Source organism: Diceros bicornis, chromosome 10 (assembly GCF_020826845.1).
Source record: "Diceros bicornis minor isolate mBicDic1 chromosome 10, mDicBic1.mat.cur, whole genome shotgun sequence".
NCBI classification, from domain to species: domain Eukaryota; kingdom Metazoa; phylum Chordata; class Mammalia; order Perissodactyla; family Rhinocerotidae; genus Diceros; species Diceros bicornis.
The window spans coordinates 69,918,067-69,945,649 of NC_080749.1; the positions used below are offsets into that span (position 1 = coordinate 69,918,067).

The window sequence follows — 27,583 nt, forward strand, 5'->3', positions numbered from 1 at the left end:
TGTACCCCTCTGCCGGTTCACTGTGCTCCTTCACGCGGAGGGCATTCCCATAGTTCTCTGTTGCTCCGGCTCATCTTCCCACAACACAAGTGTGTGGGCCTAGGGGGCCCACAAATCGCTTGGCCCAGGCTCCTATGTCCCCCCTCATTGTTTTCCTGCCTCTGCATCTTTGCATATATGGTTTTTGTCCACGTGTAACACCTGCCCACGCCTCTCTTTATGAGGATCCCGCCAGTGCTGGCAGACATTACTGATGCCACTCATTCATTCATTCATTTGTTCATTCACTCCACAAATTGTATTGAACAACAGTTATTGCCAGGCACTGATCTGGGTGCTGAGAAAACCACACCAAACAAGCATCACCTCCTCCATCTTTCCCTTCTTTGCATCTAATCTTCTCTCTTTGAGCCTATGTTGTAGCTGTTTCTTTACCCTCGAGAGCTACGGCAGGGGCATGGTACAGGGCTTGAGACATGGGAGACAAACTCTTATTCAAAATCTATTAATTTAAGAAAGGGGAAAGTGTTGAATTTGATATAATAAAAAAGTATTGGATGTAAATAATGCTCGAGCCAAACTTGAATAAGGCTGAATTGGTTTAAGAAACTCTAGGAAACTTTTGGCCACCCAGGGAGATGTAGGAAGGCAACTAGATGCCACCAGGGCAAACTTTTGCCTTTTGTTGTCATTTGGAAGAGGGATTAAACAGGTTAAAGATAAAATTTAGAGAGGGCTTCAAATTGGCGTTTCAGCAAAATGACCATGGAAATAGTGTAGAGGAAAAATAATTATTGAAAATCTGTGAACATTTTAAATTTCTTTAAAAGTAACTTTTTCACAGAGGAAGTTCTCCCAAGAGCAGCAGAGAACGTTATATAAATGTTATAGGTTTTTAAAATAGAGAAAGTAATTTACATAGAGAAAATGTTTTCATACATATCATTTTTGACATGTCTCTTCCTTCTGCTTAAAACTACCACAGACAGGAGGTTCCCCTAGAGCTTATAGCTGATCAAATCTGATGTTTAAAATACTCTATTTCTTAAGAAAGCTGTGGTCTGAGCAGAGGTGCGATATACAGGAAGCTGCTATTAGAATTTAGTCTGGGCCACAAATGTTTTACAACTTAGGCAGCTTTTAGACCTCGTGTATCCCACGGAATTGCAATAGAGACAAGAGAATAATTATCAATGAAAAAAATGAAAACCTCATCTTAAATGTTGTTGTATTCAATGCTAAGATACGAACATAATTTTTAAAGCTGAACAAGACACAAATCTTAGGAAAACTTAAAGCCTGAAATCTTATCAAAATCATGATAATGACACCATACATCAAGAGAATATTCCTTTCTCTAAAAAACATTTTGTTGGTTATTTGTTGCATATATATTCGTTATTTCTAAGGTCCCTTCCATGTCTCAAATGTTATTTTTCTAAGATGCTTCTACATACAGTATCAGAAATAGATAATGTAGTGCGCTCTGTGTATAGAGTAGATAGAGGGGAAAGCAAAAGAAGAGACAATACATCAGAAAAGAAGCATGTAAGAATAGTTTCTCTCTTACTGTTCTATTCTCACCTCCTCCAGAAAGTTTAGCAGGAAGTCACAACTCTCAGTTGCATAATTTGTGTTTTCCATTCTCTGCCTATTTTTCAGCTGAGCATTTATTAGAAATATGAAGCCAGTTCTAGTGAGAACACCATCACGACGTATCTTATCACCTGTGACATCACTTTCATCAGCAATCAAAGCACTGGAGCTTACCTACCAAATATTTCACCTGCCATAGGGTCAGCACTGTAGAACGTGCCCCTTAAGGGATACAGGGATTAAGAAATTCCTTCGGAGTGGGAGACAGCAAACATGAAAATGGAAGAGGATGGAATTCTGCATCCAGTTCAGTTTAGCAGCCACATTGTGCTTTGTTGTCTCTGTGGGAAGGTATATTCACACCATCGTTGGCAAAATTTCATATGCCTTGGTTTCTGTGTTGTCATCATTGCTACTGTAATTTTTTTTTATTCTCAGAACTGATATGCTGACGTACATTAGATTGTGTGCTTAAAAAGGTAAATTTGTTGATTTTTCCCCTCTGTATTCCATAATTTGATTTTGTGTTTTTACAACAAGCATGGAAGTATGTCACTTTTATAAACAGAATAAAAAAACTAGTTATCTGTTTTTCAATTCCACCAACACTTATGGAGCATCTGCTATATGCCAGAGATTGTGCTAGGGATTGGGGATCCAAAGGTGAATGAAATATAATTCCACCCCCCTGGTCAATTCATCAAGAATCAGTTCACCAAGAGCCCATTTGTCAAAGTGATTCTTGGCTGTTTGCTCTCAAAACTTGCAATCTAACAGAAAACATAGATAGGTAAGCAGCCCTGAGATGTCTGCTTTATTAGTGGTGTGAACAAAGCTATTGTTCAAAGCTCAGAGAAGAAAATAATTCTTCTCTGGGGTTAGGGCTCGATTCAATGAGAAACTATGATTTGATCTAGGCTCTGAAGGAGGAGTCGGATTCAATCTGTGTTGTGTCTTTTAGTTCTTCTTCATGACTTCAAGCAGGATGACAGAAAGGGTATTTCTTTAAAGGCCAGTATGAACTCTAGACTTCGTTCCAAACTAAGCACAAGGAAAGTCTTCTCTTTTCTTATGTGTTTTCACATAATTTCACAGAATTCTTAAGACTATTTGAACACAGTCTCCTCATCCACACAGGACTCAAAGAAGCAAACAAAGCAACTCCATTCTCCCAGCTCCGCTCTGTTGGTGAAGCCATTTCTTAGTTATGCATATTCAGGCCTGAAGTTGGACAGGCTCACAGGTTCTGACCTCAGCAACGCATTTCAACTGCCTCTGGAGGAGCTGTTTGTACACTCGGCTCTCCCTTCTTCTAAGCAGTGCCCTCCTAGCGGGTGGTCATGTCTTGCCTCATGATGTCAATAAGGTTCATAAACAATGCCAACCTAAGTGGTCAAGAAACTGGGTATGCCTCAGATGAGGAAGTGCCAGGGTTCACAGGCAGATAGGAAATTAAAGAAAATCAAGGCGGCTGTTTGTCCATATGATGACTTAATTTGACTTACAAGAAAGCAATCGAGGTAGTCTTGCACCAGGACACACAGCTTCGTAAAAGGGGTCCCCACTTGTCTTTCTGCCTGGTGCATTTGTGCAGGGCATAACCTGTCAACCATGTTTCAAGACCTTGAAAGCTCTACTGTTTTGAAAACATCTGCATTGATTTTGCGCTTGGTGCTACTTTGTCAGACTCCCAAAAGCCTGTGAAAAATTTCTATTGTCTCATTAGGTCCTCACTCATCTGTGCACAGTTGGACAGACTGCTGCTCCCACTGGAGCAAAACTGCAATAGCTTACAGCTCCATGTTTCCAATGTCTACATTCTAGGTTCTTTGTTGCCTACTCAAGCAGGGTTACATGAAAAAGACAGGTAAGATTGTGTCTGTTATATAGTTCCGCTTAATTCTTCCAGGAGTAGGGGATTAGTCAAATGAGACTAATGAACCTAGGGTCATGGAACCTATGGTTCAAATGAACCTTATGGTCAGGGCAAAAACTTTGAATGCTGTTGGATTGTCAGAAAAACTACGTTTGCTTGGAATGTACTCTGCTCATAACATGAAATATTTTTGTAAGGGCCATAACTCACAGAGCGGAAATCTTCTTGGCTCCCTTCCATTGTTTCCATTCCTAATGTGAAACAAAGAATCACATGTACCCTTTGTCCACTGGTGCTGACAAGATGGAAACAGTTTGATAATGCAATGCTTTTAGACCTACGATCTGGTACCACCTTCTCTGCAGGATCACACTGCCCACTATGTACATTCCAACCTGGACTCATGCCCTCGTCAGCTGGTCTTGTTGCTATACAATTACTTTGCAATCTAAAGTTTATCTGAAGATTCAGCTTAGTCATAATAAACAATCTAATGAAAGTTGAGAAATGTTATTTCAGGTTAGAAAGAAATACCCCTGAGCAGTCTAGAAAATTATCTTCTAATAAAATAAATGTAGATTTATAATAAATTAGAAGAAATAACCTCATAGAATTAGAAAAGTTTTTTAAAGTACACTGTATTCAATTTAGATAAAGGTGACATATTTGGGGAATGGTCCACGATGGTTAACTTTCTTGGTTAACACGGGACATCATGGAAGCCTACTCGCAGACTCAGCTCCAGCATAATTGCTTTCAATTATTTGTTTAATTTCCATCTGCTTTGGTAAATTATCTGCGTCATGAGGGCAGTATCCCCAACATAAGCAGTGTTTCTGGCCGAGAGCCTCCTCAACGCATACTGGTTGAATGAATGAATGACTAATGTAAATTTACTCAGACAAGCTTCTCACAAATGACCAGAGATTTGAGGGAAACAGTAAATAAACCTTTGAGAATCCATCACTTCCACTAGAAAAGCAACTCATGTATCCTCTCCTTTTCAAGTGGCAAAGAATAATGAAATATCTGTGAGATCTACACGATTTTTTTGTGTTACTCTGGGCGATGACTCTCAACCTTGGCTACACATTCCAATCACCTGAGAAGCTTTAAAAAAAAAAATCCTAATTGAGACAGAATCTCTAGGGTGGGGCTGAGCCTGGCTGATTTTTAAATGCGTCTCTGATGATTCTAATAAGCAGACATTGTTGAGAACACTGACTGAGGGGCTCTCCTCCCCAAACTTGTCTGATCATAAGAATCACCAGGGTTGCTCAGCCACAATCAGCCCTGGCTGGTCTCGGGGTTTTTAATCTTTGCCAGTTTAGAAGACATAAAGTGACCGCTGTTTTGTTTTGACAGAGAAGCACACGTTTCTAATTCTTTAAGGCTGTCTGACTCCGAATTTCACTTTCCATAGAGTTGCCATTGCTTCTAATTTAGTGTCGTCACAAAAGTAATTTATCGCAAGATTATTTTCCACGCTAACCTGGGGCATTTCTTCTTGTCCTGAAAGGATAATTCTACAAATTAGATTATATCTATATTACTGTAAGTTGATTCTCATCTATCTAAAGTAATTGCAGCGTGCAGTCAAGTGTCAGGATGAGTTGTTTGGATGCTAAGGGCTGTGAGAGTGCAGAGGAGGGGGAATTCGATGTAAATTTTAATGATATGTAGAGAGAACTTGGGCTGGAACTTGATGGATGGTGGGAGGAAAGGGGAACTGCGTCCTGGGCAGAGGGCACACCAGTTACGAGCAAAGGGTCTATTCTAGAGATATGAAATACCCACATCCTAAATCCACCATTGCTCAGTTTTCTTCTGGTGCCTCTGCCTGGGATGCGTCTCTCCTTTGTACGCTTTCTGAATCCTACCTCTCCTGTCCATATTCCCAAAACCCATCTTCCACCTGCTCAATTAGAATTGGATGTAGGGGGCTAGAAAGCTACATTTTTAACAAGTTCCCCAGGTGATTTTTCTAAAGAAACACTAACTTAGGGAGATGAATCTATCTACACAATTCAAGAAGAAGACAGATGGGACAGAATGTCCCTAAAAGAGAACCAAATGCAACAAACCAGTGCTTCTGTTGCAATAAATCTGATACACAATTTTTCATTTATCAAACTGGCAAACATTAAAACACTTTGCCTCACTCAGCGTTGATGATGGAATGAGCTTTTACACACTGCTGGTGGGAATGTGAATTGGTACATTACTAAAGGACAATTTGGCAATTCTTATCAAAAGTGTTAACATTTTTCATACCCTTTGACATAGTAATTCCATATTTAGAAATTTTTCCTAAGGCTCCGGTCTCAACCGTGGCAACTTATCAGAATCACTGAAGCTTTTATGAACTACAGATTTCTGGGCTTTAGTCCCTGGAGATTCTGATTCTGTAGATTTGGGGCAAGGTCTGGGAATCTGAGTTTTGAAAATTCTGATGTAATTTGGGCTTTTTTAAAAAAAAATTTCAAGTAATAAAAAAGTTAAAAATTGGTAAGAGCCCCATCCTCTACTTTCTCTCCTCACTCCTTAGGGGTGATCACACTGGACATATTGTTCTGTGTTTTTTCACTCAATAGCATATATTATAATCATCCTTCCATTTCAGTATATTCAGATCTAATATTTTAACAGCTGCATAGCATGCACGGAAATAATTCAATTTATTTAACCATTGTGGACAAAGATGGACATTTGAGATTATTTTCACATTTTCATTATTATAAATAACAAAAAAAATGAACACTCTTGTATTGATATCCTTCTCTTTACCTGTGTGAGAATTTCTGTAGGACAAATATCCAGAAATAGAATTGCTGAGTCACATTAAACTTTGATATTGACAAATTGCTTTCCGAAATGGTTTTACCAAATGTGGCAGACATATCTAACTGTCCACCAAAATTCCTGCTTCCTCTCTGATAGGATGCAGTAAGTCCTTGGAAGTGGGAAGTGGCAGCCCATCCAGAGATTCCATTTCCTGGCATTCCTTGCAAGGTGCGAGAGGCAGATAACTAGTTCTTGCTAAAGGAATGCAGATATAGTACGTCATTTCTACGCCAAGGAATCTCAGATGTGGCTGTGATTTCATGCCTTCCACTTTCTCTAACTCCTCTCTGTCTCCAAAGACATCCAGGCACCTTTGGAAAAGCCAAGCCACACACTATGGAAGGAACTCGGATCTCTTAATTGCAATGAAATTGCATTGCAGTGAAAAGGAAAGCCACCCACTTATCTACAGAATAACCAACATTAGACTGTGATGTACATGAAAAATAAAATCCTGTTGTCTAATAGTTTATTTACAGTAACTAGTATTATCCTCACTAACACAACAGTTTACACTCATGTCAACAGTGGGTATTAGAAATTGTATTAGAAACAACTCTGCAAGCCATTTTAATGCATAGAGTTAAGACCCCCACTGTCCTAACAGAATAATCATAAATATGAATGAACTTTTAACAATAGGTATGTGTGCTTCACTTGTTTATACTAGTGAAAAACTGGAAAAAGTAATAAATGTCCAATTAATGGGTGAATTCAACTGATACTGAAAAAGAATATGTAATGGCATGGAATGCCATTCTATGGTTGGTTGGTTATTTAAGTGAATGTGTTAAGCTTAGGAAGGAGGTTATAAAACAATATCAATTTTTAAAATGAGTTAAAAAATACATAGGAGTAGCACTATGGGTGGGAAATGTACTATACTGTTAAAGCGGTTATCAGTTAAGATTACAGATAATTTTTTTCCTTTTTACTTATCTATGTTTTCTAAATTTTCTTTACTGGATATGTATCACCTCTATAATAAGAAATAAAATTCTTTAAAAGTCAGTAGGTATATTAAACTACATTAGCAAAAAGATATAACCTACAGGAACTCAGAGATAAACCACCTACGTGGCTCTGGATTTGTGTGGTTTGAGGCTCAATAACTTATGAAAGTTGGCTACCTCTGGGAGGAGACCTGAAACCAAAGTGGTTCACATGCTTATTAAAAGGCCTTACACAGAGCAGTTTACCAATGGGTACATGTTTATTCATTGATTAGCAAGGTCAGAGATTAGGACCTAAATGTAGAGCTAAAAAGAGTTATAGACACAGGAAATTAATAGTCCCCAAAATACAGTTTTGTCTTCTACTGCATGGAGAACTATTTTTAAAAAATGAGAACCGGATGTTCTTCCATTCACTGATAAGTTCTTTTGTTCACTGATAGTGAACTATGGGAAAATGGGTTTAATTTACAGCAGATGACAAATGAAGACATTTCTTGATGACTATGTTGCTAGGCTTTGGAAAGGCTACAAAGTCTGTTCATGTTCCCTAGAGATTTTAAACAACAGGAAACAGATTGAGGTGATTCAGCTGTGGTTTTAAAAACCAAAGAATGGGACACCCTGGGAGGCCCTTCTTTGCCCTTTGACTTCTTAATTGTAGATGAGAATGTAGGAGGGGAGAATGAGTGGTGTTAGATACAATCATAACACTTAAAAAAGATAATTGTCGCACTTAAAAATGACAAACAGAAGTTAGATATGAGGTTTCAAATTTCATTGTGCTTATAAAGTTATACTGGAGTAAAAATTGGAGACTAAACGCCCATTTCTAGAGGACTGGTTAAATTATGGAATGTCCATAAGATATAAAAGACCTACATAAGAACACCATAAAACATTGCTGAGAGAAATTAAAGACCTAAATAAATGGATGTTTCATGTAGTTAACAGAGGCTGGGGAGTGGCAAGTGGGGAGATGTTGCTCAAAGAGCACAAAGTTGCAGTTATGTAGGATGAATAGCCAAGGGATCTAATGTACAGCATGATGGCTATAGTTAATAATACTGTATTGAATGCTGGAAATATGCTAAGAGAGTAGATTTCAGGTGCTCTTATCACACACACACAAAAATGGTAACTGTGAGGAGATGATATGTTAATTAGCTTGACTGTAGTAATCATTTCATTATGTACATGTATATCAAATATCATGCTATACACTTTAAATATATACAATTTAAAATATATATATAAAATATGTAAAATAAAAAAAACTAGATTGCGTTTTTGTATCCCATCTGGTAATCTCTGCTTCAGAGAATAAAAGATTACATTTCCAACTTATTTTATAAGGTTAGTATAACATGGATATTAAAATCAGACAAGGACTATAAAAGAAAAGGATATATTTACAAACAGACACAAAATCCTGTGTAAAATATTATCAAATCATTCAGCAGTATATAAAAACCAAACAGTTTATCTCAGGAATGTAACAATGGTCAAATATAAGAAAATTTATATCATACACCTTAAGTATGGATCAAAGGAGATAAGCATATAATTATCTTAATAGATGTAGAAAAATCATTTGGCAAAATGTAATATCCATCAAGATTTCTAAAAATCTCTGTAAACCAGGATTACAAGAGAATTTCCTCAACACCATAAGCCAACAGCAAGCATTATCCTAATAAAACATTTCACCTACTATGACTGCTTCACTTCAATATTATAGCACAACTCCTAACTGATAAGAGAAGAAAAAGAAATGAGAAGCATAAAACTTGGAAAGAAACAACAAAACCTGTCCTTATTTGCAGATGATGATTGTCTAGAGAAAATAAAGGAGAGTCTGAACAAAGTTAGAATCAATAAGAAAGTTCAGGAAGATTTGTATTCAAACATCAGTAGTATTCCTAGGGACCAGCAATAATCACATAGAAAATGTAATGGGAAAAAAGATACCATTCAAAATATCAATAAAATGTAAAAAAAAATTCTAGGGATAAATCTAAGGAAATGTACGCTATAACTTTATGGGGAAAGCTTAAAAACAGCACTGAAAAACGTAGTAAAAGACTTGAATAAATGTTATGACATACCATGTTCATTGATGGAAAGACTCATTGTCATAAAGATATCAAGGCTTCTCAAATTAATGTATAAATTTGATTCCAATAAAAATTCCAACAGAAATTTTCATGAAACATAAAATACTGATCCTAAAATTTATATGGAAGAAAAAAAGACAAAAAATAACCCAGAAAATGTTGAAGAACAAAATGAGAAATTTGGCCCTATCAAATATCATGATTTATCATAAAGCTATAGCAATTAAGAGTGTGATATTGGTGCAGGTGAATAGACAAATAGATCAATGAAACAGGATAGCAAGACCTAAACACAGACTTGTTCATATAGGAAAAATCGACACATGATGGATATAGGAAAAATTGACACATTACAAATTAGTGAGGATACAATGGATTATTCAATAAATGGTGCTGGAATAATTGTCTATTTATGTAGAAAATAAAACAAAATTATATCCCTAATCTACACGCACCCAAAAAAAAACCTTATTAAGCCATAAACATGAGGAGTTGCTCAATTTGAACAGTAATCTGAGAAATTCAATGTATGGCAATAATGCTATACCCATTTTACAAGTGTAAGTTGGCAAAAATTAAAGTCTGGAAACAATGACAAGTATTGATAAGGAGATACTAAAACCAGAATTCTAAACTGCTGGCCGAAAAGTAAATTGATTAAACTGCTTTGGAGAGCCATGTGGTAGTATCTACTAATATAGACAAGCAATTCCCCTTGTAGGTGTACCCTAGAACAGTGTTTTAAAAACTGAAGGTTAGAGCTGGCTCCGTGGCTTAGCGGTTAAGTGCGCGCGCTCCGCTACTGGTGGCCCCGGGTTCGGATCCCGGGCGCGCACCCACACACTGCTTCTCCGGCCATGCTGAGGCCGCGTCTCACATACAGCAAGTAGAAGGATGTGCAGCTATGACATACAACTATCTACTGGTGCTTTGGAAAAATAAATAAATAAATAAATTATTAAAAAAATAAATAAATAAAAAAATAAAAACTGAAGGCTATGACCCATTAACAGATAATGAAATCAATTTAGTGGGCAATGAACAGAAGGAAGGGGAAGAGGGGGACGATAGAGGAGAGTGAAAAACAACAGAATGTTTCACAGGTTGGAAAGTGTGGTCAATGCTATTGATTTTTAAAAAAATGGATGTTTCATGTTCATGGATTGGAAGAGTCAATATTACTAAAATGTCAACTTTTCCCAAAATGATCTATAGATTCAATGCAATTCCAATGAAAATCTCAGCAGGTTTATTTGTGGAAACTGACAAGCTAGTATTAATATTTACAGGAACATTCAAAGGATCAAGAAAAATGAGGACAATTCTGAAGAAGAACAAAATTTCTAGACTTTTACTACCACATATCAGGACTTATTGCAAATGCATAGTAATTAGGTGAAATGTGGTACTGGTGCAAAGAGAGACAAACAGACTAACATACTAGAGACCCACATAAATACAAGTCACCTGATTCACGACAAAAATGCCACTGCATTGCAATGAAGAAGCGATGCTCATTTAAATAAATGGTTCCGGGTCAATTGCATTTCCATAAGAAAAAAGTCTACTTTGACCCTTACCTCATAACAGGCACAAAAATCAATTACATATGAATCATAGTCCTAAATGTGAAAAGTTAAAACAATAAAGGTCTCAGAAGAAACCTAGAAGCATGTTTTTATGATCTAGGGCAAGTTAAGTTTTCTTAAACAGAACACGAAGAGCAGTAACAATTAAAAAAAAAAAAGACTGAAAAATTGGACTTCATTAAAATTAAGAACTTTTGTTTATCAAAAGACACTATTTAGAGGAGACTGAAAAGGCAAACCACAGTGTGGGAGAAGATATTTGTAATAGTTGTGTCTGACAAAGGACTCATTCAGAGTAGATAAAGAACCACAAATCAATAAAATAAAGTCAGACAAAACAATTTAAAAATGGGCAAAACAGCAATCACTTAAAAAAGAGGCTATCGAAAGGGCCATCAAACATTAGATCCTCAATGTAATTAATCATTAGAAGAATGCAAATTAAAATTACAATGAGATACCAGTACACAGACACTAAAATGACTAAAATGAAAAAAGACTGACAATAGCATGTGTTGGTAGGGAAACAGAGCGACTGATCTCTCACACGCTTCTGTGTACATTGGTACAGCCACTGTGGAGAGCTGTGTGGCAACATCTCCTAAGTCCAAACATCTAAATACCTATGACCCAATTCTACCCCAGGGAATATACTCAAAAGAAATGAGTGCATATATCTACTAAAAGATACAAACAAGAATGTTCATAACAGTTATATTCATAACTTGCAAAACTGGAAATAGTCTAAGTTTCCATCCACAGAAGAATGAACAAATGAATTGCGGTATATTCATCCAGTGGAACACTAAACTGTAATAAAAAAACAAACTACAGTTACAAACAACAAAATGGATAAACCTGATAATGTAGAGTGAAAAAAGTCTAACCCTAAAAAGCAATTCTGTATAATTTCATTCATATAAAATTCAAAACAGCCAGAACAAATCTGCAGTGATAGGATAGTTATCTTTGTGAGTGGTGTTGATTGGGAGATACATGGAAGAGCTTTTTGGGTACAACAAATATTCTATATCTTGATCTGGTGGTAGTTACATGGATGTACATAAAAAAATAATCCATCGAGCTGTACAATTAAGATTTGTGTACTTTACTATATGTATATTACGTATAGATAAAAAGGTTTTTTAAAAAGTGATGCACTTTGTCCTGAGTGCATTGTAGTAAAATATGGCACAATATGTGACCCCAAGCTACACCTTTTTCAGTTTGACTGTATAACCTCCTCATGAAAGGAGAGTGCAGGGAAGAGGGATGGCCAAGGCCCTCCTATGCAATCTCTAAGTGGCTCTCTAACAATCACTTTGTCTTGGCACTGTGTTGTCATGTGTGAAGAACTTCAAAATCTTTTGTGCTCTTGGAGTCCAAAGAGTCAGAGCTCTTGACTTAGCTCCTGAGGAGCTGGTATTGGTTCAGAAAGACCACCTCCCCCTTCCCAGGTGAAGGCTGTTCTAAGACATTTGCCTTTAGCTCCCTTTCACTTCAGTCCTGGATCCTCTCCAGAGTTAGCATGTTTTCTCCAGGCTTCCAGATGCTCAGTCTCCTTCCTTCTCCTGAAAAGTGTTCTCAGCACCTCCTGCTTCTGGTCCCATTCAACCTTACCTTCTCTCACATGTGCCATACACTCTCAAAACACTTCTTCCCAAAGCCGATTGCCTTAGAAACTGCTGACTTCTGTCTATAAGAAAATCTTATAATCTAAATTATGCTTATGGACTCTAAACTGCATTTGCAATAATGACATGACATTTGCTCCATTTAGTTAGAGATACTCATTGCATAAGGTAATAGTCACATTTTCAACATGAGCTTAACTCTCCATTTATTAAATGAGACGCTGAGCGCCTGCTATTGGTTTCTAACTGACTTGGATTATATTGACTAACTTGTTTACAAGTAGATTTATTTATTTTTGCTCCTATTTTTACACTTTTACTAAACTTACTTTTATAAAAGTATTTTAAGCGGCAAATGTTAAGGTAACAAGTCTTATAAACTATCTTGGTTTTGATTAAGTATCTCTTTGGAAAGTTTCTAGATCACAATGGATTTAGAACAGTGTAGCTCGCTTTCCTATGGGGCTTCATCTCCATGTGATAGGGACAACTAAAATAGGAAACTATTTTGTTAAAAAACTTTTGGCAGAATGACACAATTCTACTTTTAAGGTGAATCTCTGCCCAACTTTTTCTTCACAACCACTATGACACTCCCAGCAAATGAAACCAATGGACAATAGAAGTCAACATATGGCTCTAAATATCTTCGTATCCTCTTTCTCAACTGGTATCTGTGTCTTTCCGCCCACCTTCCCAATGGTGAGGTTAGTTATCACACTAGGCGCTGTAGAAATCTAACTTTCTTCTTGGTCATGGCTGCTCTCTCTGGTGTTGGCAGATCCTCTGAAAGCTTCTGTTATAGTCTGTCAGACCAGCAGATTCACAGGTTTCATCAATATGTCTGCAATTTCCATGACAGCTCCTGGACAGACTGTATGGGCTTTGTGTTTCCCAAAACCAAGAGTTGACTTGACTTTTCATCATATGAATAGTTTAGTTTTTTTTCCCTTTGGTACATTATAGCTAGTTTTTGTGTTGGGGAAGATGAAATTTATCCACTCTCTGGTTCAGTTCTCTAGATTCACATGATTTGAGGAGAAGGAGAATAGGCATTGGAATGAGGAAAGAAAAATCTTTCAGTCTTAGGAGAATTCTCCAATATTCCTTTGCCTACAGCAGATGAGGAGGTGGTCTTCCTAGAGAGAAAACTTGCTCTGGATATGCTTTCAATAAAAACATATATTCATGTCACACTTTGGCTTAAAAATCTTTGCTGGCTCCCCAATGCCGAAGTGCAAACTGCTTAGCATGGCATTCAAAGTCTTCACACAACCACCTTTTAATGCTTAAAGTGCCCAGCTTGTTTGTGGAACAGACACTCTCTTTTCATGTTCACGCTCTTGCTTTTCCCTTTGTACATGATTCTGTTTCTCCCTTCTCCTCTTCAGAGATCCTGAATCATCCTTTTACAGCTAGCTCAAGTGTTCCCAACTCTGCCACTTATGATTGCAGATATCTCTACCATGGTGCTTATCACACTGCATCATAAATATTTACTTGCACTTTTGTCTCCATTCTAGATTGCAACTCTTTGAACGTCAGAGTTTTATCTACGCCCTCTTCACCTTATGTTTTCAGCAATCAGTTGCTGGATGTTAAAAATTCACCTAATGAAACCAACATTCAACCAACAAATATCTATGGAGTAGGTACCCAGGATACTCCAAAGCAAATTATATGAGCCCAACTTTGAGAAATCCAAACTATCATTTAGAATAAAAAACATGTGTACTATACACAAAGTAATTATTGCCTAAAGAAGTTCCAGATTCTGGCATAAACTTCAAGGAGAATCAGAATTCAGGGAAAGGACAAATCATAATAGACTCAAGCACTAAACTGCTAGAGAAGACTTAGTAAGCAGGGAGAGCAATCCAGGCAGGCTTGGAAAAGATAAAGCCTGGAGGAAGATGCACAAAATGATTCATGAATGAAATTCCAGGTGGGTGGGGCCTTGAGTTGCTCATACTGGATTTCCAGTTGGTGTGATATGCACAGGACAAGGAATTGCAATGCACACCACCTGCCTTCTGTTGGCCATTCCAAATTACGCAGCAAACAAAATCTTGACTACTAATTCATACTTCATCTTAAATAGCACAACATACAGGTCTATGAAATATGGGTGTTGTGAAATTGGCATCAGGTAATTCTCTCAGAGGAAAACAGATTTTGGGGGTGTGTGCTGGGGACTTGGGGAAATGACTGTGGAGTGAATGACAAACGGGCTGCCGCCCATGTGCAGCAAAAGGATCTGAAAGATGGAACCCTCCATTCAGTTCCTTTAGAGTTAACGCAAAGTGGCCACACCAGGTTCTTTTAGGTTGTAGGTTGAGTCACCTCTTCGCTCCTCTGTGTGTGTGGGGTACAAGGGGAAGGAAGAGGAGGGAACCGAGAAACTAGCATGAATTAGAGGATAAGATCTGGCAGATTCAGAGCAGCTCAGTAGTTAAAGCAACAATTTTCTCCCTTGATATTGCAAAATGTGTTTCTAATCCTCCACCTTGTCATGTTAAAAATCCCCCTTCACCTGATACTCAGAACCAATAGGATTTTTACAGACTGGGCAAGAAGGAACCTATCATTGGCTCAACTTTTGAGGAGCTTGCAGCTCCAACACCGATTTTGTTCAGGCAAACCCAAAGGACCTCTGAGAAAGAGGCCGTGGTGGTGCAGAGAATAGAACATGTGAGGTGTGGGTTACACTTGCACGCTCCCCCTCACCCACCGAGTTTAAAATTCTCACTAATAGAGTCTTTATTTAGTCAGTGAAAAATGCTCTGTAGGTGGTAGGATTACTAACCACAGAGTTAACACCAAAACCCTGAACACAGCCTTCTAATTTATGGAGATTTTTTTTCTATTATCAGGTAAGATTGCTGACATCTATCAACCCTTACTTCTCTAACACTAATTTTGAGGAATAGCCATAGAAGTTCCTATAAGTTAAAAACAAAAACATAGGAATGCAAGCTTCATGACTTCCTCCAATTGTATTCCTAGTGCTTAAAATGTGACTGATAACATAAGAAGGACTCCTTAAATATTTGTTGACTAAATAATAAGATTTACTATATGATATTTATAAAAGACTTACTTAGTACAAAGTATGAAAATGGAAGAGATGGATTCATTTGCCTATTAGCAAATGGTAATGAAAAGAAAGCCACACAATAAAATTTCAAGATGAAAACATAGTAAATGGGTCAAAGAGAATATTTTATATTGATTTTTTAAAAGTTTAATTCACTAATATTATCTTGTACCTATGCTTCTCACAACATAGTAACAAATACATAAAACAAAAACTTCTAGAAGTTTATGAGGTGACAAATCCACAGAAATAGAAAAAGACTTCAATATGTTGCTCTCAAAAATCAATAGAATTTCCTAACAGATCTCCCTGATTCCTTCTTGACTAACAACAGTTCATTTAACAGCCAGAATGAGTTTTTAAAACAGAAATCAGTTCATGTCACACCCCTGCTCAAACCTCTCAACAGCTTCCCATCACACTCAGAAGACTCAGATTCCTTACCAAGGCCCACAAGCTTCTTTATAAGACAGCCCCAGCTCACCCTTTTGATCTCATCTTTTTATTGTTTCCTGTTTTCAATGCATCCTTGTAAAAACTACAGTTTGTCTTATAAGTGCTGAACTTTCTCCATTTAATAGATATTATTTGGATTTTTTTTCTCATATCTTATTTTGTGCTTTCAATTTCTTATGCATTCTATATTCACTTGTTGGGGTGGTACTTTTGAAATTTTACCATGCATGCTTAACATCTGTGTTTAACTTCCTTTAGTAGTTCCTTCCATGAGGGTATCTTTGTGGTAGATTTTCAATTTTGTACGATAATTTAGCTGGGTATAGAATTTTAAGTTGATGGATATTGTTTTTCAGCTTTGTGAAGAAATGATTCTACTCCTCTCTCTTATCACTGTTTTAAATTTGGCTTTCAGTTTATCTCTCATTTCTGTGTAGGTAATACAGTTGGCCTCTGTATCCGTGGGTTTCGTTAAGCTTTGCCATTTTCTATAATGGACTTGAGCATTCACAGATTTTCCTATCTGCAGGGGTTCCTTGAACCAATCCCCTGTATATCTGTTTTCTTTTGCTGCTTTTAAGATCTTTTCTTTCTCTCTGGTGTCCTGCAGTTTCTTTTTGTTTATCATTCTTGAGACTCATATTTCTAGAATCTAAGACTGTATGACAGCCACTATGTCAGCTCCAACTTACTGTTCTGTTTTACAGTTTAAAAAAATTTTTTAACTATATAAAATTTCCCTTAATTCATGATAAGCTTATCTATGCATTTAAAAGTCTTTTATATTTCATCTAGCATTTCTACGTATTTTAGTGGGAAAGTTTTTAAGTTTAGCTAAAAATAGAAGTCAAAACTAGAATTATGGGTTATTTAGATATGAACAATGAGTACTACATATTAAAGTACATAAAAAGTAAACTCTCAAAAATGCATAGAGCTAAATTCATTTGTAAGACAAAAAGAAAGGCTGAAAATAAATGAAGTAAGCAAGCACTTGAACAAAACAGTTAGAAAAAGAACCAAAAATTAAACTGAAAAAATAAGATGGATACACCACCAGATTGCAGGACATAGGACCATAACAAGTGTGGGCAAGGATATAGAACCAGAACCCTTACACTATTGGAGAGGATAAACTAGTATAAACATTTTGAAAAACAATTTTGGTATTATCTAGTACAATTAAAGATGTACATACTCCGTGATTCAGCAATTCCACTCTTAGGTATGTATCCTAGAGAATTCCATGCACATGTGCAGAAGGAGCACATGCAAGAATGTTCAGACCAACAGCTTGAAATAGCAAAGAAATACTAGAAATAACCCAAGTGCCCATCAACAAAAATGGATCAACCATGATATAGTCATACAATGGAATACTATGTAGCAATGAAACCACATAAACTACTGCTACACACATCAACATGGATGAATCTCAGGAGTCATGTTGAGTGAAGAAAGCAAGCTGTGAAGAATAAACAAAGTGTGATCCCATTTATGTGAGGTTCGGTAACTTGCAAACCTAGGTACTGCATTGTCTAGGGATGCCAGTATCTGTGGTAAAACTGTAACAAAAAGGAAGAGACTGATAAATGCAAAGTTTACATTAGTGGTTACTCTGGGTGGGGAGAGAGCAGAGTGGAGTTAGAGAGGGGGCACAGGAGGCTTCAAAGACGCTGGTAACTACTGGGTATAAAATGTCAGCAGTAGCCTGTACTGCAGCCTTCTTTCTGCATATATATGTATACATGTCTGGAATGACACTCCAAATATTAATATGTTTATATCTAGGCAGTGGATTTTGGATTGTTTCATATTTTCTTTGCATTTTTTTCTGTATTGCTTCAATTTCTTATTATGAATATGCATCATTTAAATTTTTTTTTAAGTTATTCCATCTGAGAGAGAAAGACAGGAAGGTTGTTATAGACTGAATGTTGGTGTCTCCCCAAATTTATGTGTTGAAATCCTAACCCCTAATGTGATGGTATTAGGAGGTGGAGCTTCCGGCGTGATTAGGTCATAAGGGCAGAGCCCTCTCCAGTGGGATTAGTGTCCTTATGAAAGAGATCCCAGAGAGCTCCCTTCCCCTTCACTATGTGGGGTTACAGTGAAAAGAGAGCCATCTATGACCCAGGAAGCCAAATCAGACACCAAATCTGCCAGCGCCCTGATCTTGGACTTTCCAGACTCCAGAACTGAGGGAAATAGATGTTATTTAAAATCGACTCAGGGGCCGGTCCCGTGGCTTAGCGGTTAAGTGCGTGCGCTCCGCTACTGGCGGCCCGGTTCGGATTCCGGGCACGCACCAATGCACTGCTTCTCTGGCCATGCTGAGGACCCGTCCCACATACAGCAACTAGAAGGATGTGCAACTATGACATACAACTATCTACTGGGGCTTTGGGGAAAAAAAAGGAGGAGGAGTGGCAATAGATGTTAGCTCAGAGCCTGTCTTCTTTAGCAAAAAAAAGAGGAGGATTAGCACGGATGTTAGCTCAGGGCCGATCTTCCTCACAAAAAATAAAAAATAAAATAAATTCAACTCAATCAATTGCATTTTTGTTATAGCAGCCCAAACAGACTAAGACACAGAGAGGAAGGTGAATGAAGAAAAGAGGTTTGCAATAGAAAGTCCAAGAACAAGGATCCAGCAGTCAAGCTCTTATTGGGTTGAAAACACATGCCCACACAAAAATACGCACATGAATGTCAGTATCAACATTATTCATAATTGCCAAAAATGGATAATCAAACTGTACTACATCCACACAAGGGAATATCATTCAGCAATAAAAAGAAATGAGCTACCAAGCTACAAAAATGTATGGAGGAACCTTAAATGCATATTACTAAGTGAAAGAAGCCAATCTGAAAAGTCTACATACTGTATGATTCCAACTATATGACATTCTGGAAAAGGCAAAACTATAGAAATGGTAAAAAAGACCAGTGATTGACAGAAGTTTGCAGGGGAGGGAAGGATGGGTGGACTGGCAGAGCAGAGGAGATTTTTAGGGCAGTGAAACTGAAATGGTGGATACATGACACTATGCATCTGTCAAAACCCATAGAATTATACAGAGAGTAAACCCCAAGGCGACGTTGGGCTTTAAGTTAATACTAATGTATCATAGTAGGTTCATCAATTGTCACAAATGTACTACACCAATGCAAGATGTTAATAATAAGGGAAATTGGGGAGAGGCGGGGGGAGACAGAGTATATGGGAACTTTCTGCACTTTCTGCTCAATTTTTCTGTAAACCTAAAACTGCTTTAAAAAATAAAGTCTATGGGTTTAAAAAAAAAAAAAAAGTCCAAAAACAAGGCAAAGCATTCTTGAAACATCTGGGGCAGATATTTATTTTTAGCAAATCCTAACATAGCCCTTACCATGTGCTTTACAAATTTTTAATGCTCCTAACATCCCTGTGGGGTAGGTACCAGTGTGATTCTGCTCACACTGCTGAGGAAACAGAGCCCAGAGAGAGTAAATATCTTACCCCAGGCTGCACAGCAAATAAGTCACAGAGCCCGGGTTCCACCTGGAGCAGTCCTTGCTCCTGGGCTTGAACCCAAGGCTGCCACCCCTCACAGGGCCCAAGGTGAGCTGGACATCAGTGTTCACTGCTGCCCACCTTGGAGCTTAGCAGTACTCTTGGTTCAGTGGTTTTGTTTAATCTGTCTTTTATCACAAGCCGTTCCAAATTCTTATCAGAAGTAGGTGTAATATAAGTAGTAAATTAAAATATTGAAACTGGAGACCTCAGCTGCTCTGTAAAGAACTAAAATAAAGCTACCTTATATCTGCTTAGTTCCTCCGGTACCATATTGTTTGCTTTTTTTTTTTTTGCTATAATAGTTAAAATAGGTTGTATTTAAAATCCCAGAGGATGAAAATGTTCAAATTAAATAAGCACAGTATCAATAGTCTTTTGATAGGAGGTCTTCTTTTCTTCTTCTTCTTGGGGAAGGGGGATCTTGTTTTATCAAAAAGATTTGTCTTACAAAAAAGCAGTGGGAATATGATAGGTTAAAAAAAAACATAAAATGCAGGTTTGTTTAGGTGTAAAACCATAGTTGACGATGTTCTCTATTGCTATTTCCTACTGTGTTCTGAATTAATACAAATACCCAATAAGTATAGTTTATAAAACAAAGGAAGGAGCAAGTGTTTTTGTCATTTCAAAATATCTTAACCAACCAGTTTTTTGAGTTCCCAGTTTGTAGTAGACCCATGCTGGTTACTGGAGGGAGGAGGGGGGTCAGGCTTTTCCCTTCAGAGAGCTTGAGGCCTCTTAGACACATCCAACACAGCGGAGATGCTGGTTATCTTGAACCAGTGCCCGGTGAGGGATGAGAACAAGGCTGGAGCTTGGGTGAAGGTTTCCTTGCTGCACTGGGCCCTCCACAGGTCCTGCAGGTATGGGTGGGAACTGGACTGGAGGAAGAGGGATGGCAGAGCATTTCTGGCCATGGGACAGTCATGGACAAAGGCTCAGACAAAGGTTCCTTGTTCAGGAACAAGAAGTAGATCTGTTCTTCTGGGGCAGGGAGGTTGAGGAGCTCGGGGCAGTGTGTTGGGAAAGACCTACAGAAGCAAGATGCTGGAGGACCAGTGACATAAGCAGAAGAGTGTGTGCTTGAGCTGAAACGTGACTGGGAGTTACCGCAGGTTCTTGAGCTCCCTCGCAATCTTATCCCCACCCGGAAAAAAGATGGGCTGTACACTTACCCTTGATTATACTGAGAAGATCCTGCTATTTTCCCTATCAACAACAAGAACCATTCATTGAAAGCCTATTTTTTTGCCAGAATAAGAGATCCTCCTTACAATCCCAAAAGGTAAATAATCATCATCCTCATTTACATGAAAAGATATGGGAATTCAGAAAGATTAAGTGACTTGCCCAAGGCCACATTTTGAGAGTCAGAATTTCCAAAGACCATGCATTCCCCATTTTACCCATCTGTGTCCCTCTAGCAAACTGAGGCATAGGACCTTTTCTTCTAGGCCAGGGGTCAGCAAACTTTCCTATAAATGGCCAGATAAATATGCTTGATACACACACACACACACATAATACACATACACACATTTTTATTTTAGGCTTTGGGGTCCATTACAGTTTGTCGCAACTGCTCAACTGCGCCATTGCAGTGCTAAAGCAGCCATACTCAATACGTAAATGAATGAGCATGGCTATGTTCTGCTAAAATACAGACATTTGAATTTCATATAATTTTCATGTCACAAACTTTTTATTTTTATTTTTTTAAATTTTTATTTATTTATTTTTTTCCCCCAAGGCCCCAGTAGATAGTTGTATGTCATAGCTGCACATCCTTCCAGTTGCTGTACGTGGGACGCAGCCTCAGCATGGCCGGAGAAGCGGTGCGTGGGTGCGCGCCCAGGATCCGAACCCGGGCCGCGAGCAGCGGAGCTCGCGGACTTAACCACTAAGCCATGGGGCCGGCCCTCATAAACTTTTTAAATGTATTTTATTTTCATTCTTTTTCAACCACTTAAAAACATAAAAACCATTCTTAATCATGGGCCGTACAAAAAAAGGCAGGGACCACATTTGACTTATGGGTAGCAGAATGCCAACCCCTGTTTGAGGTTTTTTGGTTAGAGCACTAAGCTAATGAAGCCAAGGTTAAATGTCTTATCTCTGTAAGAGACAGTTTGCTTTATGCTGTGAAAAATCCCTTTTTGTTGGCAACAAGCTATTTTCCTACCCCGGCTCAAGTGTATCGCAAATTTCTAGGGGATTACAAGGGCAAAGATGGCCCAGTGCAATCCAAACAATAGGAAAAAAATTAATATATATCTTTCTCACAAATGTTAGTAACTTCAAGAACATTTCCATTATAGTCCAGGCAAAATTTTCTAAAAATGTATTCATTCGTTCTAAGTTCGGGATTCTAAAAATGCCTCACGGAGAAATGGCACGTGTTTTTTTCACCCTATCTAACATGCTGTATAGGCACTCAGTAAATGTTACAGAAGTCCATGTTTAGAGTTTATGGTAGCACCTCTGGGTTTAGCTCAATATTAGCCTGCCCTTAATTCTCTAGATCCCTGTTTCACTCTCTTCATTCATTCACTCCTGTAATCAATGAATATTACACATCTGCCACATGTCCAGCCTTGTGCAGGCATTGGGAATTTAAAACCGAATATACTAAAGTCCTTGCCTCAAGTAACCCACAGTTTGGGGGAGAAGACAAACACATAGAAATAACACTAATGTTGAACATACTAAATGCCACGGTCAGATGTGTTGCAGGTGTTGTGAGAACACAGAGAGATGGACTTTGCCTGGGTGAACCTTTGGAATAGGAGGCCAGAGTGCACCAAAGATCGCTTTTGAAGGAGGTGAGATTGGAACCAAATCTGGAAAGGTACATACAACCGTGATGCCTCCATCTACGAATGAGAACAATACTAACTCTAAATCCTTACATAAGAGACAAAGGCAAGGAAGGATGGGGGCATAGCCATGAAACTATTACCTTTTAAATCCCTGTTCCAGCACTGCCAAATTTGATCATAACTAGTCAACAGTCACGTGTAAATCACACATACTCTCCCACTTAGAGTGTATTTTAGATTCAAAATTTCACGAAAAACAGACATCAGAAAATGAAATAAAACTGAGCACAAAATTTAAAGTGGTAAAAGATTTCAGATTTTTCCGTCTTAAATCTGGCTTGAAAATAACATAAGGGTGCATATTTGATTTTTTTTTTTACTGAATTTAAGACTCATAAATCCAAATATTTTGAAAAAGTAGAATGTATTCTCACCTGAAGGACTTTCCTAATTCTTTTTAGATTGTGTATCAAGAGCAGGTTTTTCTCTTTGGAAACTCGACCTAACTGTTCATCCAGTTGTATTAATAAGTTTTGAAGAAGAATCGTTGCCATGGTTTCATTGTTAGAAGCCGCCTCCCTAAAAATCAAAAGTGTTATTACACAGCAGGAAACAACTTAGTAGAAAGTCTATTTTTTTACCATATTAATTTTAAAGTAAGAAATCTATTCCACAGTGATAAGCATTCAAAGATTTCTAAAAATTAAATTGTACACATGAAAGTATATTCAACATCACTAATCATTAGGGAAAGGCAAATCAAACATGAAATACCATTTCACACCTATTAGGATGGCTATTATCAAAAACACAAATAACAAATGTTGGTGAAGATGTGGAGAAATTGGGACCCTCATGCGTTGCTGGTGGGAATGGAAAATGGTATAACCACTGTGGAAAACAGGATGGAGAGTCCTCAAAATATAAACAGAATTACATACAGCAATTTCACTTCTGGGTAGATACTCAAAAGATTGAAAGCAGGGACTTGAACAGATATTTGTACACCAAGGTTCATATCAGCTTTATTCACAATAGCCAAAAGGTGGAAACAACTCAAATATTTATTGACGGATGAATAGATAAACAAAATGTGGTATATACCTACAAAAGAATATCATTTGGCCTTAAAAAAGAAGGAAATTCTGATACATGCTACATGAATGAACCTTGAAAAAAATATAAGTGAAATAAGTCAGTCACAAAAAGGACAAATATTGTCTGATGTATGAAGTACCTAGAGTAGACAAATTCATAGAGACAGAAAATAGAATGGTTGTTGCCAGGGACTAGGGGGGAGAGTGGGAGGGGTTAGCGTTTAATGAGTATAGAGTTTCAGTTTGGGAAGATGAAAAAGTTCTGGAGATGTATGGTGGTGATAGTTGCACAACAATGTAACTATACTTAATGCCACTAAGTATAGTTAATTATACTTAATGCCACAGTAAACTGTATACTTACAAATGGTTAAAATGATAAATTTTACGTTATGTGTATTTTATCACAACAAAAAAGTTAGATGACTGTTTAAAGCAAAATTTTTTTAATTGTACAAAGTGAAAAGAGCTTTGTTTGAAATCTGTTGTGTTGGTAAAACATACTGAGAAAAAATATTTATTTACATTGAGTCTGTGTTAGAGAATTGATATAAACAATAGATTGACTTCTTGGCTTTTTAATATTTAGAAAATTGTTAGGCTTTTGGCTTACAAAAAAACAAAGCACTAGAACCATTAAGTTTTCATCTACAGTGGATGAAACCAGAAAGGACCATGATTCTCCTCCTTTGAAGAAGCTTTCCAAATCCTTGAAGAAAATTCTTTCCCTGAAAAGAATGCATCTACGAAGTCAAAAGTGGCCCATTGAATAAATTCACGTGGATACAGCATAAAGCATTTGTGCATCAACCTCTAGGAAAAACACAGTCTTGTTCAATCTTACCAGTCTTGATTCTCAATCCACTGGGCCAACAGGTGTCGAATTTCCATAGGAAAGTTGTCATCGTAGAATTGATCTACTTGCTCCAAAAATTTGATTTCTAACTGTTGGACTTGATTCCACTGAGACATGCTGTAAAAGAAGAGGTAAAATTAGAGTTTAAAAATAATGTCAATTAATAACTGTGATATGTGTTTTCTTTTTTTTCTCAGATTTCAAAGACAATGTTGTCCGTTAGTTACCTAACTGGAGAAAAATTTCTCTACTTTTATAGTTACCCAATTAAAGAAGACAGAAAAGAGAAAAATGCTTTCAATCCAAAGATAAAGCAATTCTTCTCCGCTATTTCCTAAGTCATCCCTAACGAAGGAAGCAGGATTCTTTCTTTGCCCCTAAACCACCTCCTTCTTTGCTCTAACAGGAACTCCTGTCCCCCTTCTCCAGAAAGCTTTCACTCCCCCTCAACACCCCTCACCTCACCCCCTTTTGTCTATACGAATTTGTATTTTCAACAGGCTCCTTCCCTACTCCTTGCTCCCTCTACATTATTAGACTTTGAGCAACTTGAAGGCAAATAACATAAACTACCCCTCCTAAGACCTGTGTAAGACTTTATTTGTGAGGAACACCAAATAAAAGCTTCTTTTATATGGAACTGCCCAACACTTTTTTCTTTATTTCAGATTTGTCTGGCTTCTAGAGTCAGCCTTATATTCCTAGACTTCTAGTCTAATTTGGTCTTAGCTTTATGAGGAGTTTCATGTATGCATTTTCATGGGCTCTAATTCTTTAGTCAAAAATATCTCTGAACCAATAAATACTTCTAGTTCTCTCTGTGATGATCCACTATGGCTGGGCAAAACTTTTCAAGTCTACTTTTAGTCTCTGATGTGTATCTGACAGTGGTTAAACCCTCAGTTACTTAAGGAGGAAGAAACCACACTTGGTAAGTATTTGGCAGCCTGTCATAAAAGAAAAGTATGTGTTTCCCCCACGTAACACCACTCTGGCCAATTTAGAAGCTTTAGACATATTTCCTAATTCAGGGAAATTAATATGACGTCTCCTTGAAGTTACAGTATTTTACTTTTCTCAAAGTCAAAGTTTTGATTGTTTTGCCAGTAATTCTAGATCAAAGAAGAACTTTTACACGATTAATCCCCATACTATTTCAATCTATCTCATAGGTAAGTAAAGATTTCCTTTTGCCTACAGAACATCGTGATAATAAATTTCATATATTTCATCTGCATACTCCTCAGGTTTCAAATGGAACCATTTTTGGGGTACCTTTTCCCTGATCTAAATCTATAGAAGAGTATTGTCAATGTTTGACTAAAAGAAAGCAACTGGGAAAAGAAAAAATGTTTCATTTTCATATCACTTTATATTTTAGGAAGCCCTTTACACATACAATCCTAGGCATATTGTGAGTGCTCGGTAAGTGCTTGTGAAATGAAGAATAAGCAGCCCTCCTGATGCTATTGTGAGGCAGGAGGGCAGGTGGATAGTATTACTCTAACTTTAAAAATGAAAAAAAACCTGAGAAACAATCCTGGCAAAATGACTCCTGCCCAAGATGCGCAGCTCCTAAGGGTCGACCCGAGGTCTCCAGACGCCAGGGGCAGCTCTGTTTCCAGACGCTGGGTGTATCCATATTCCACACAAAATTGGAACATGTGTTTCCATGCTGCTATCAGCATTGTCCTGCTATATCCCTATCAATTTATTCTCGTTAATGATGAGAGAACATGAGCTGAAAATAGCATTTCAATTGTAGTTACTACTATGTGTTGTTTAAATCCTTGCTATGATTTGGATGCAAACTTGTTTTCTAACTAAGAGTCAACTGGACTGAACCTATCCTAAAGTTAGATAGATCCCTTCTAGGAGCCCAGTCCACCTTCCAGAGAGCTGAACTCAAGTCTGAAAAAGGGAAGGATGAAGTACATAGTCCTAGGATATTCCTCTCTGTTGCCTCTAGAAATGCCTTTAGACATCCTTCAGCACGCTTCTCTACTTTCACTCTCTAGGGGTTAATTCTCCCATCTCCCCAAAACTATGGAAAATTTCTTTTGAAAACTGAGTGCCTGTCTATTCTCTGTGAATGCCCACCGTCTGGGAGCTAATGGTGCCGCGCTGGCTCTGTGACTCGTGGAGCTTGCAAAGGAAATGGCCTGCCCTAAAATATCACTGGTTCTCATCAAAGCCACAATCACTGGCTAGCCTAGCTGCGGGCTTTTTTCTGAAACCCAGGTACGCGAATCTAACGTCAGGCATCACAGCTCAGAGAAGCTAAGAAAGTGAAGAGGGGCTCCCTTTCGGCGCTTCGCGAGGACACACCTCCGCGAGCCACAACTGTCCCACCCACCGCTCAGCTCCCCGGGCAGAGCGCCGAGTCTCCGCCGCGAGACCCGCGCCAGGGCGCAGCTCGAATCATGGAGGCGGACGCTTCTTTTTAAAATCGCCCGTCCTCAGACAGGTGAAAATGAAGGAACTGTCAAAGCACCAAGAGAACGGCAAAGCCTCAGCAGCATCCTGCATAAGCATTTCCTGGCCGGCGCCCCGCCGCAGAAGCAACACGAAGATGTGATCTGCCTCCTTACCTGGTTCCCTCAGCCCAGGTCCCAGGCGGCGCTCAAGTCCCAAGTCAGAATCGCCCTTCAGAGTCCCCAGGACAATGCCGCCGACGCCATCGTCAGTAGGGGATTTGCATTTCTCCTCCCACTTGAGCTTTCCTGTGCGTCAGCGTTACAGTCTCGGGGACTTTACTTGGGTCGGTTCCCACCCACTCTCTATTCTAGAAATGCTAAAGAGCAGAAACAGTCAGGTTGAAGTCCCTTTGCAGGGCGCCCTCTCCTCTCATCCCCACCGATCTCCACAGTTGGCGCACGGGGGTCGGGAGGAGGAGCTGGGTGGGGGCTACACACACTCATTCTCTTGAATGGTGTCCCCAGGCATTCTGAGACCCCCTGCACACTTACTTGCCTGGAGCTAAATTCCTGGCTTCCTCCTTTCAGACTCCACTCACCATCGTGAGCCAGCCCCTGGGATGGGAGGGGTGGGTAGCCAGGATGAAAACACCAAACTCATAGACCTCAC

The 27,583-nt window shown here is 38.3% G+C and overlaps 1 protein-coding gene across 2 annotated transcripts in view; it reads right to left on the reverse strand.

Moving 5' to 3' along the window:
- Positions 1-27,212, reverse strand: part of STAT4 (signal transducer and activator of transcription 4) — a 92,397-nt gene extending 65,185 nt beyond the window's left edge. For both annotated transcript variants that reach the window (XM_058549452.1, XM_058549451.1), the window contains exons 1-3: positions 27,088-27,212; positions 24,485-24,613; positions 22,978-23,122 (exon numbers count right to left, since the gene is read on the reverse strand). In XM_058549452.1, coding sequence (XP_058405435.1) covers positions 22,978-23,122; positions 24,485-24,612 — 273 coding nt within the window. In that variant the 5' untranslated portion in view covers position 24,613; positions 27,088-27,212. The remainder of the gene's footprint in view (positions 1-22,977; positions 23,123-24,484; positions 24,614-27,087) is intronic.
- Positions 27,213-27,583: the final 371 nt, after the last annotated feature.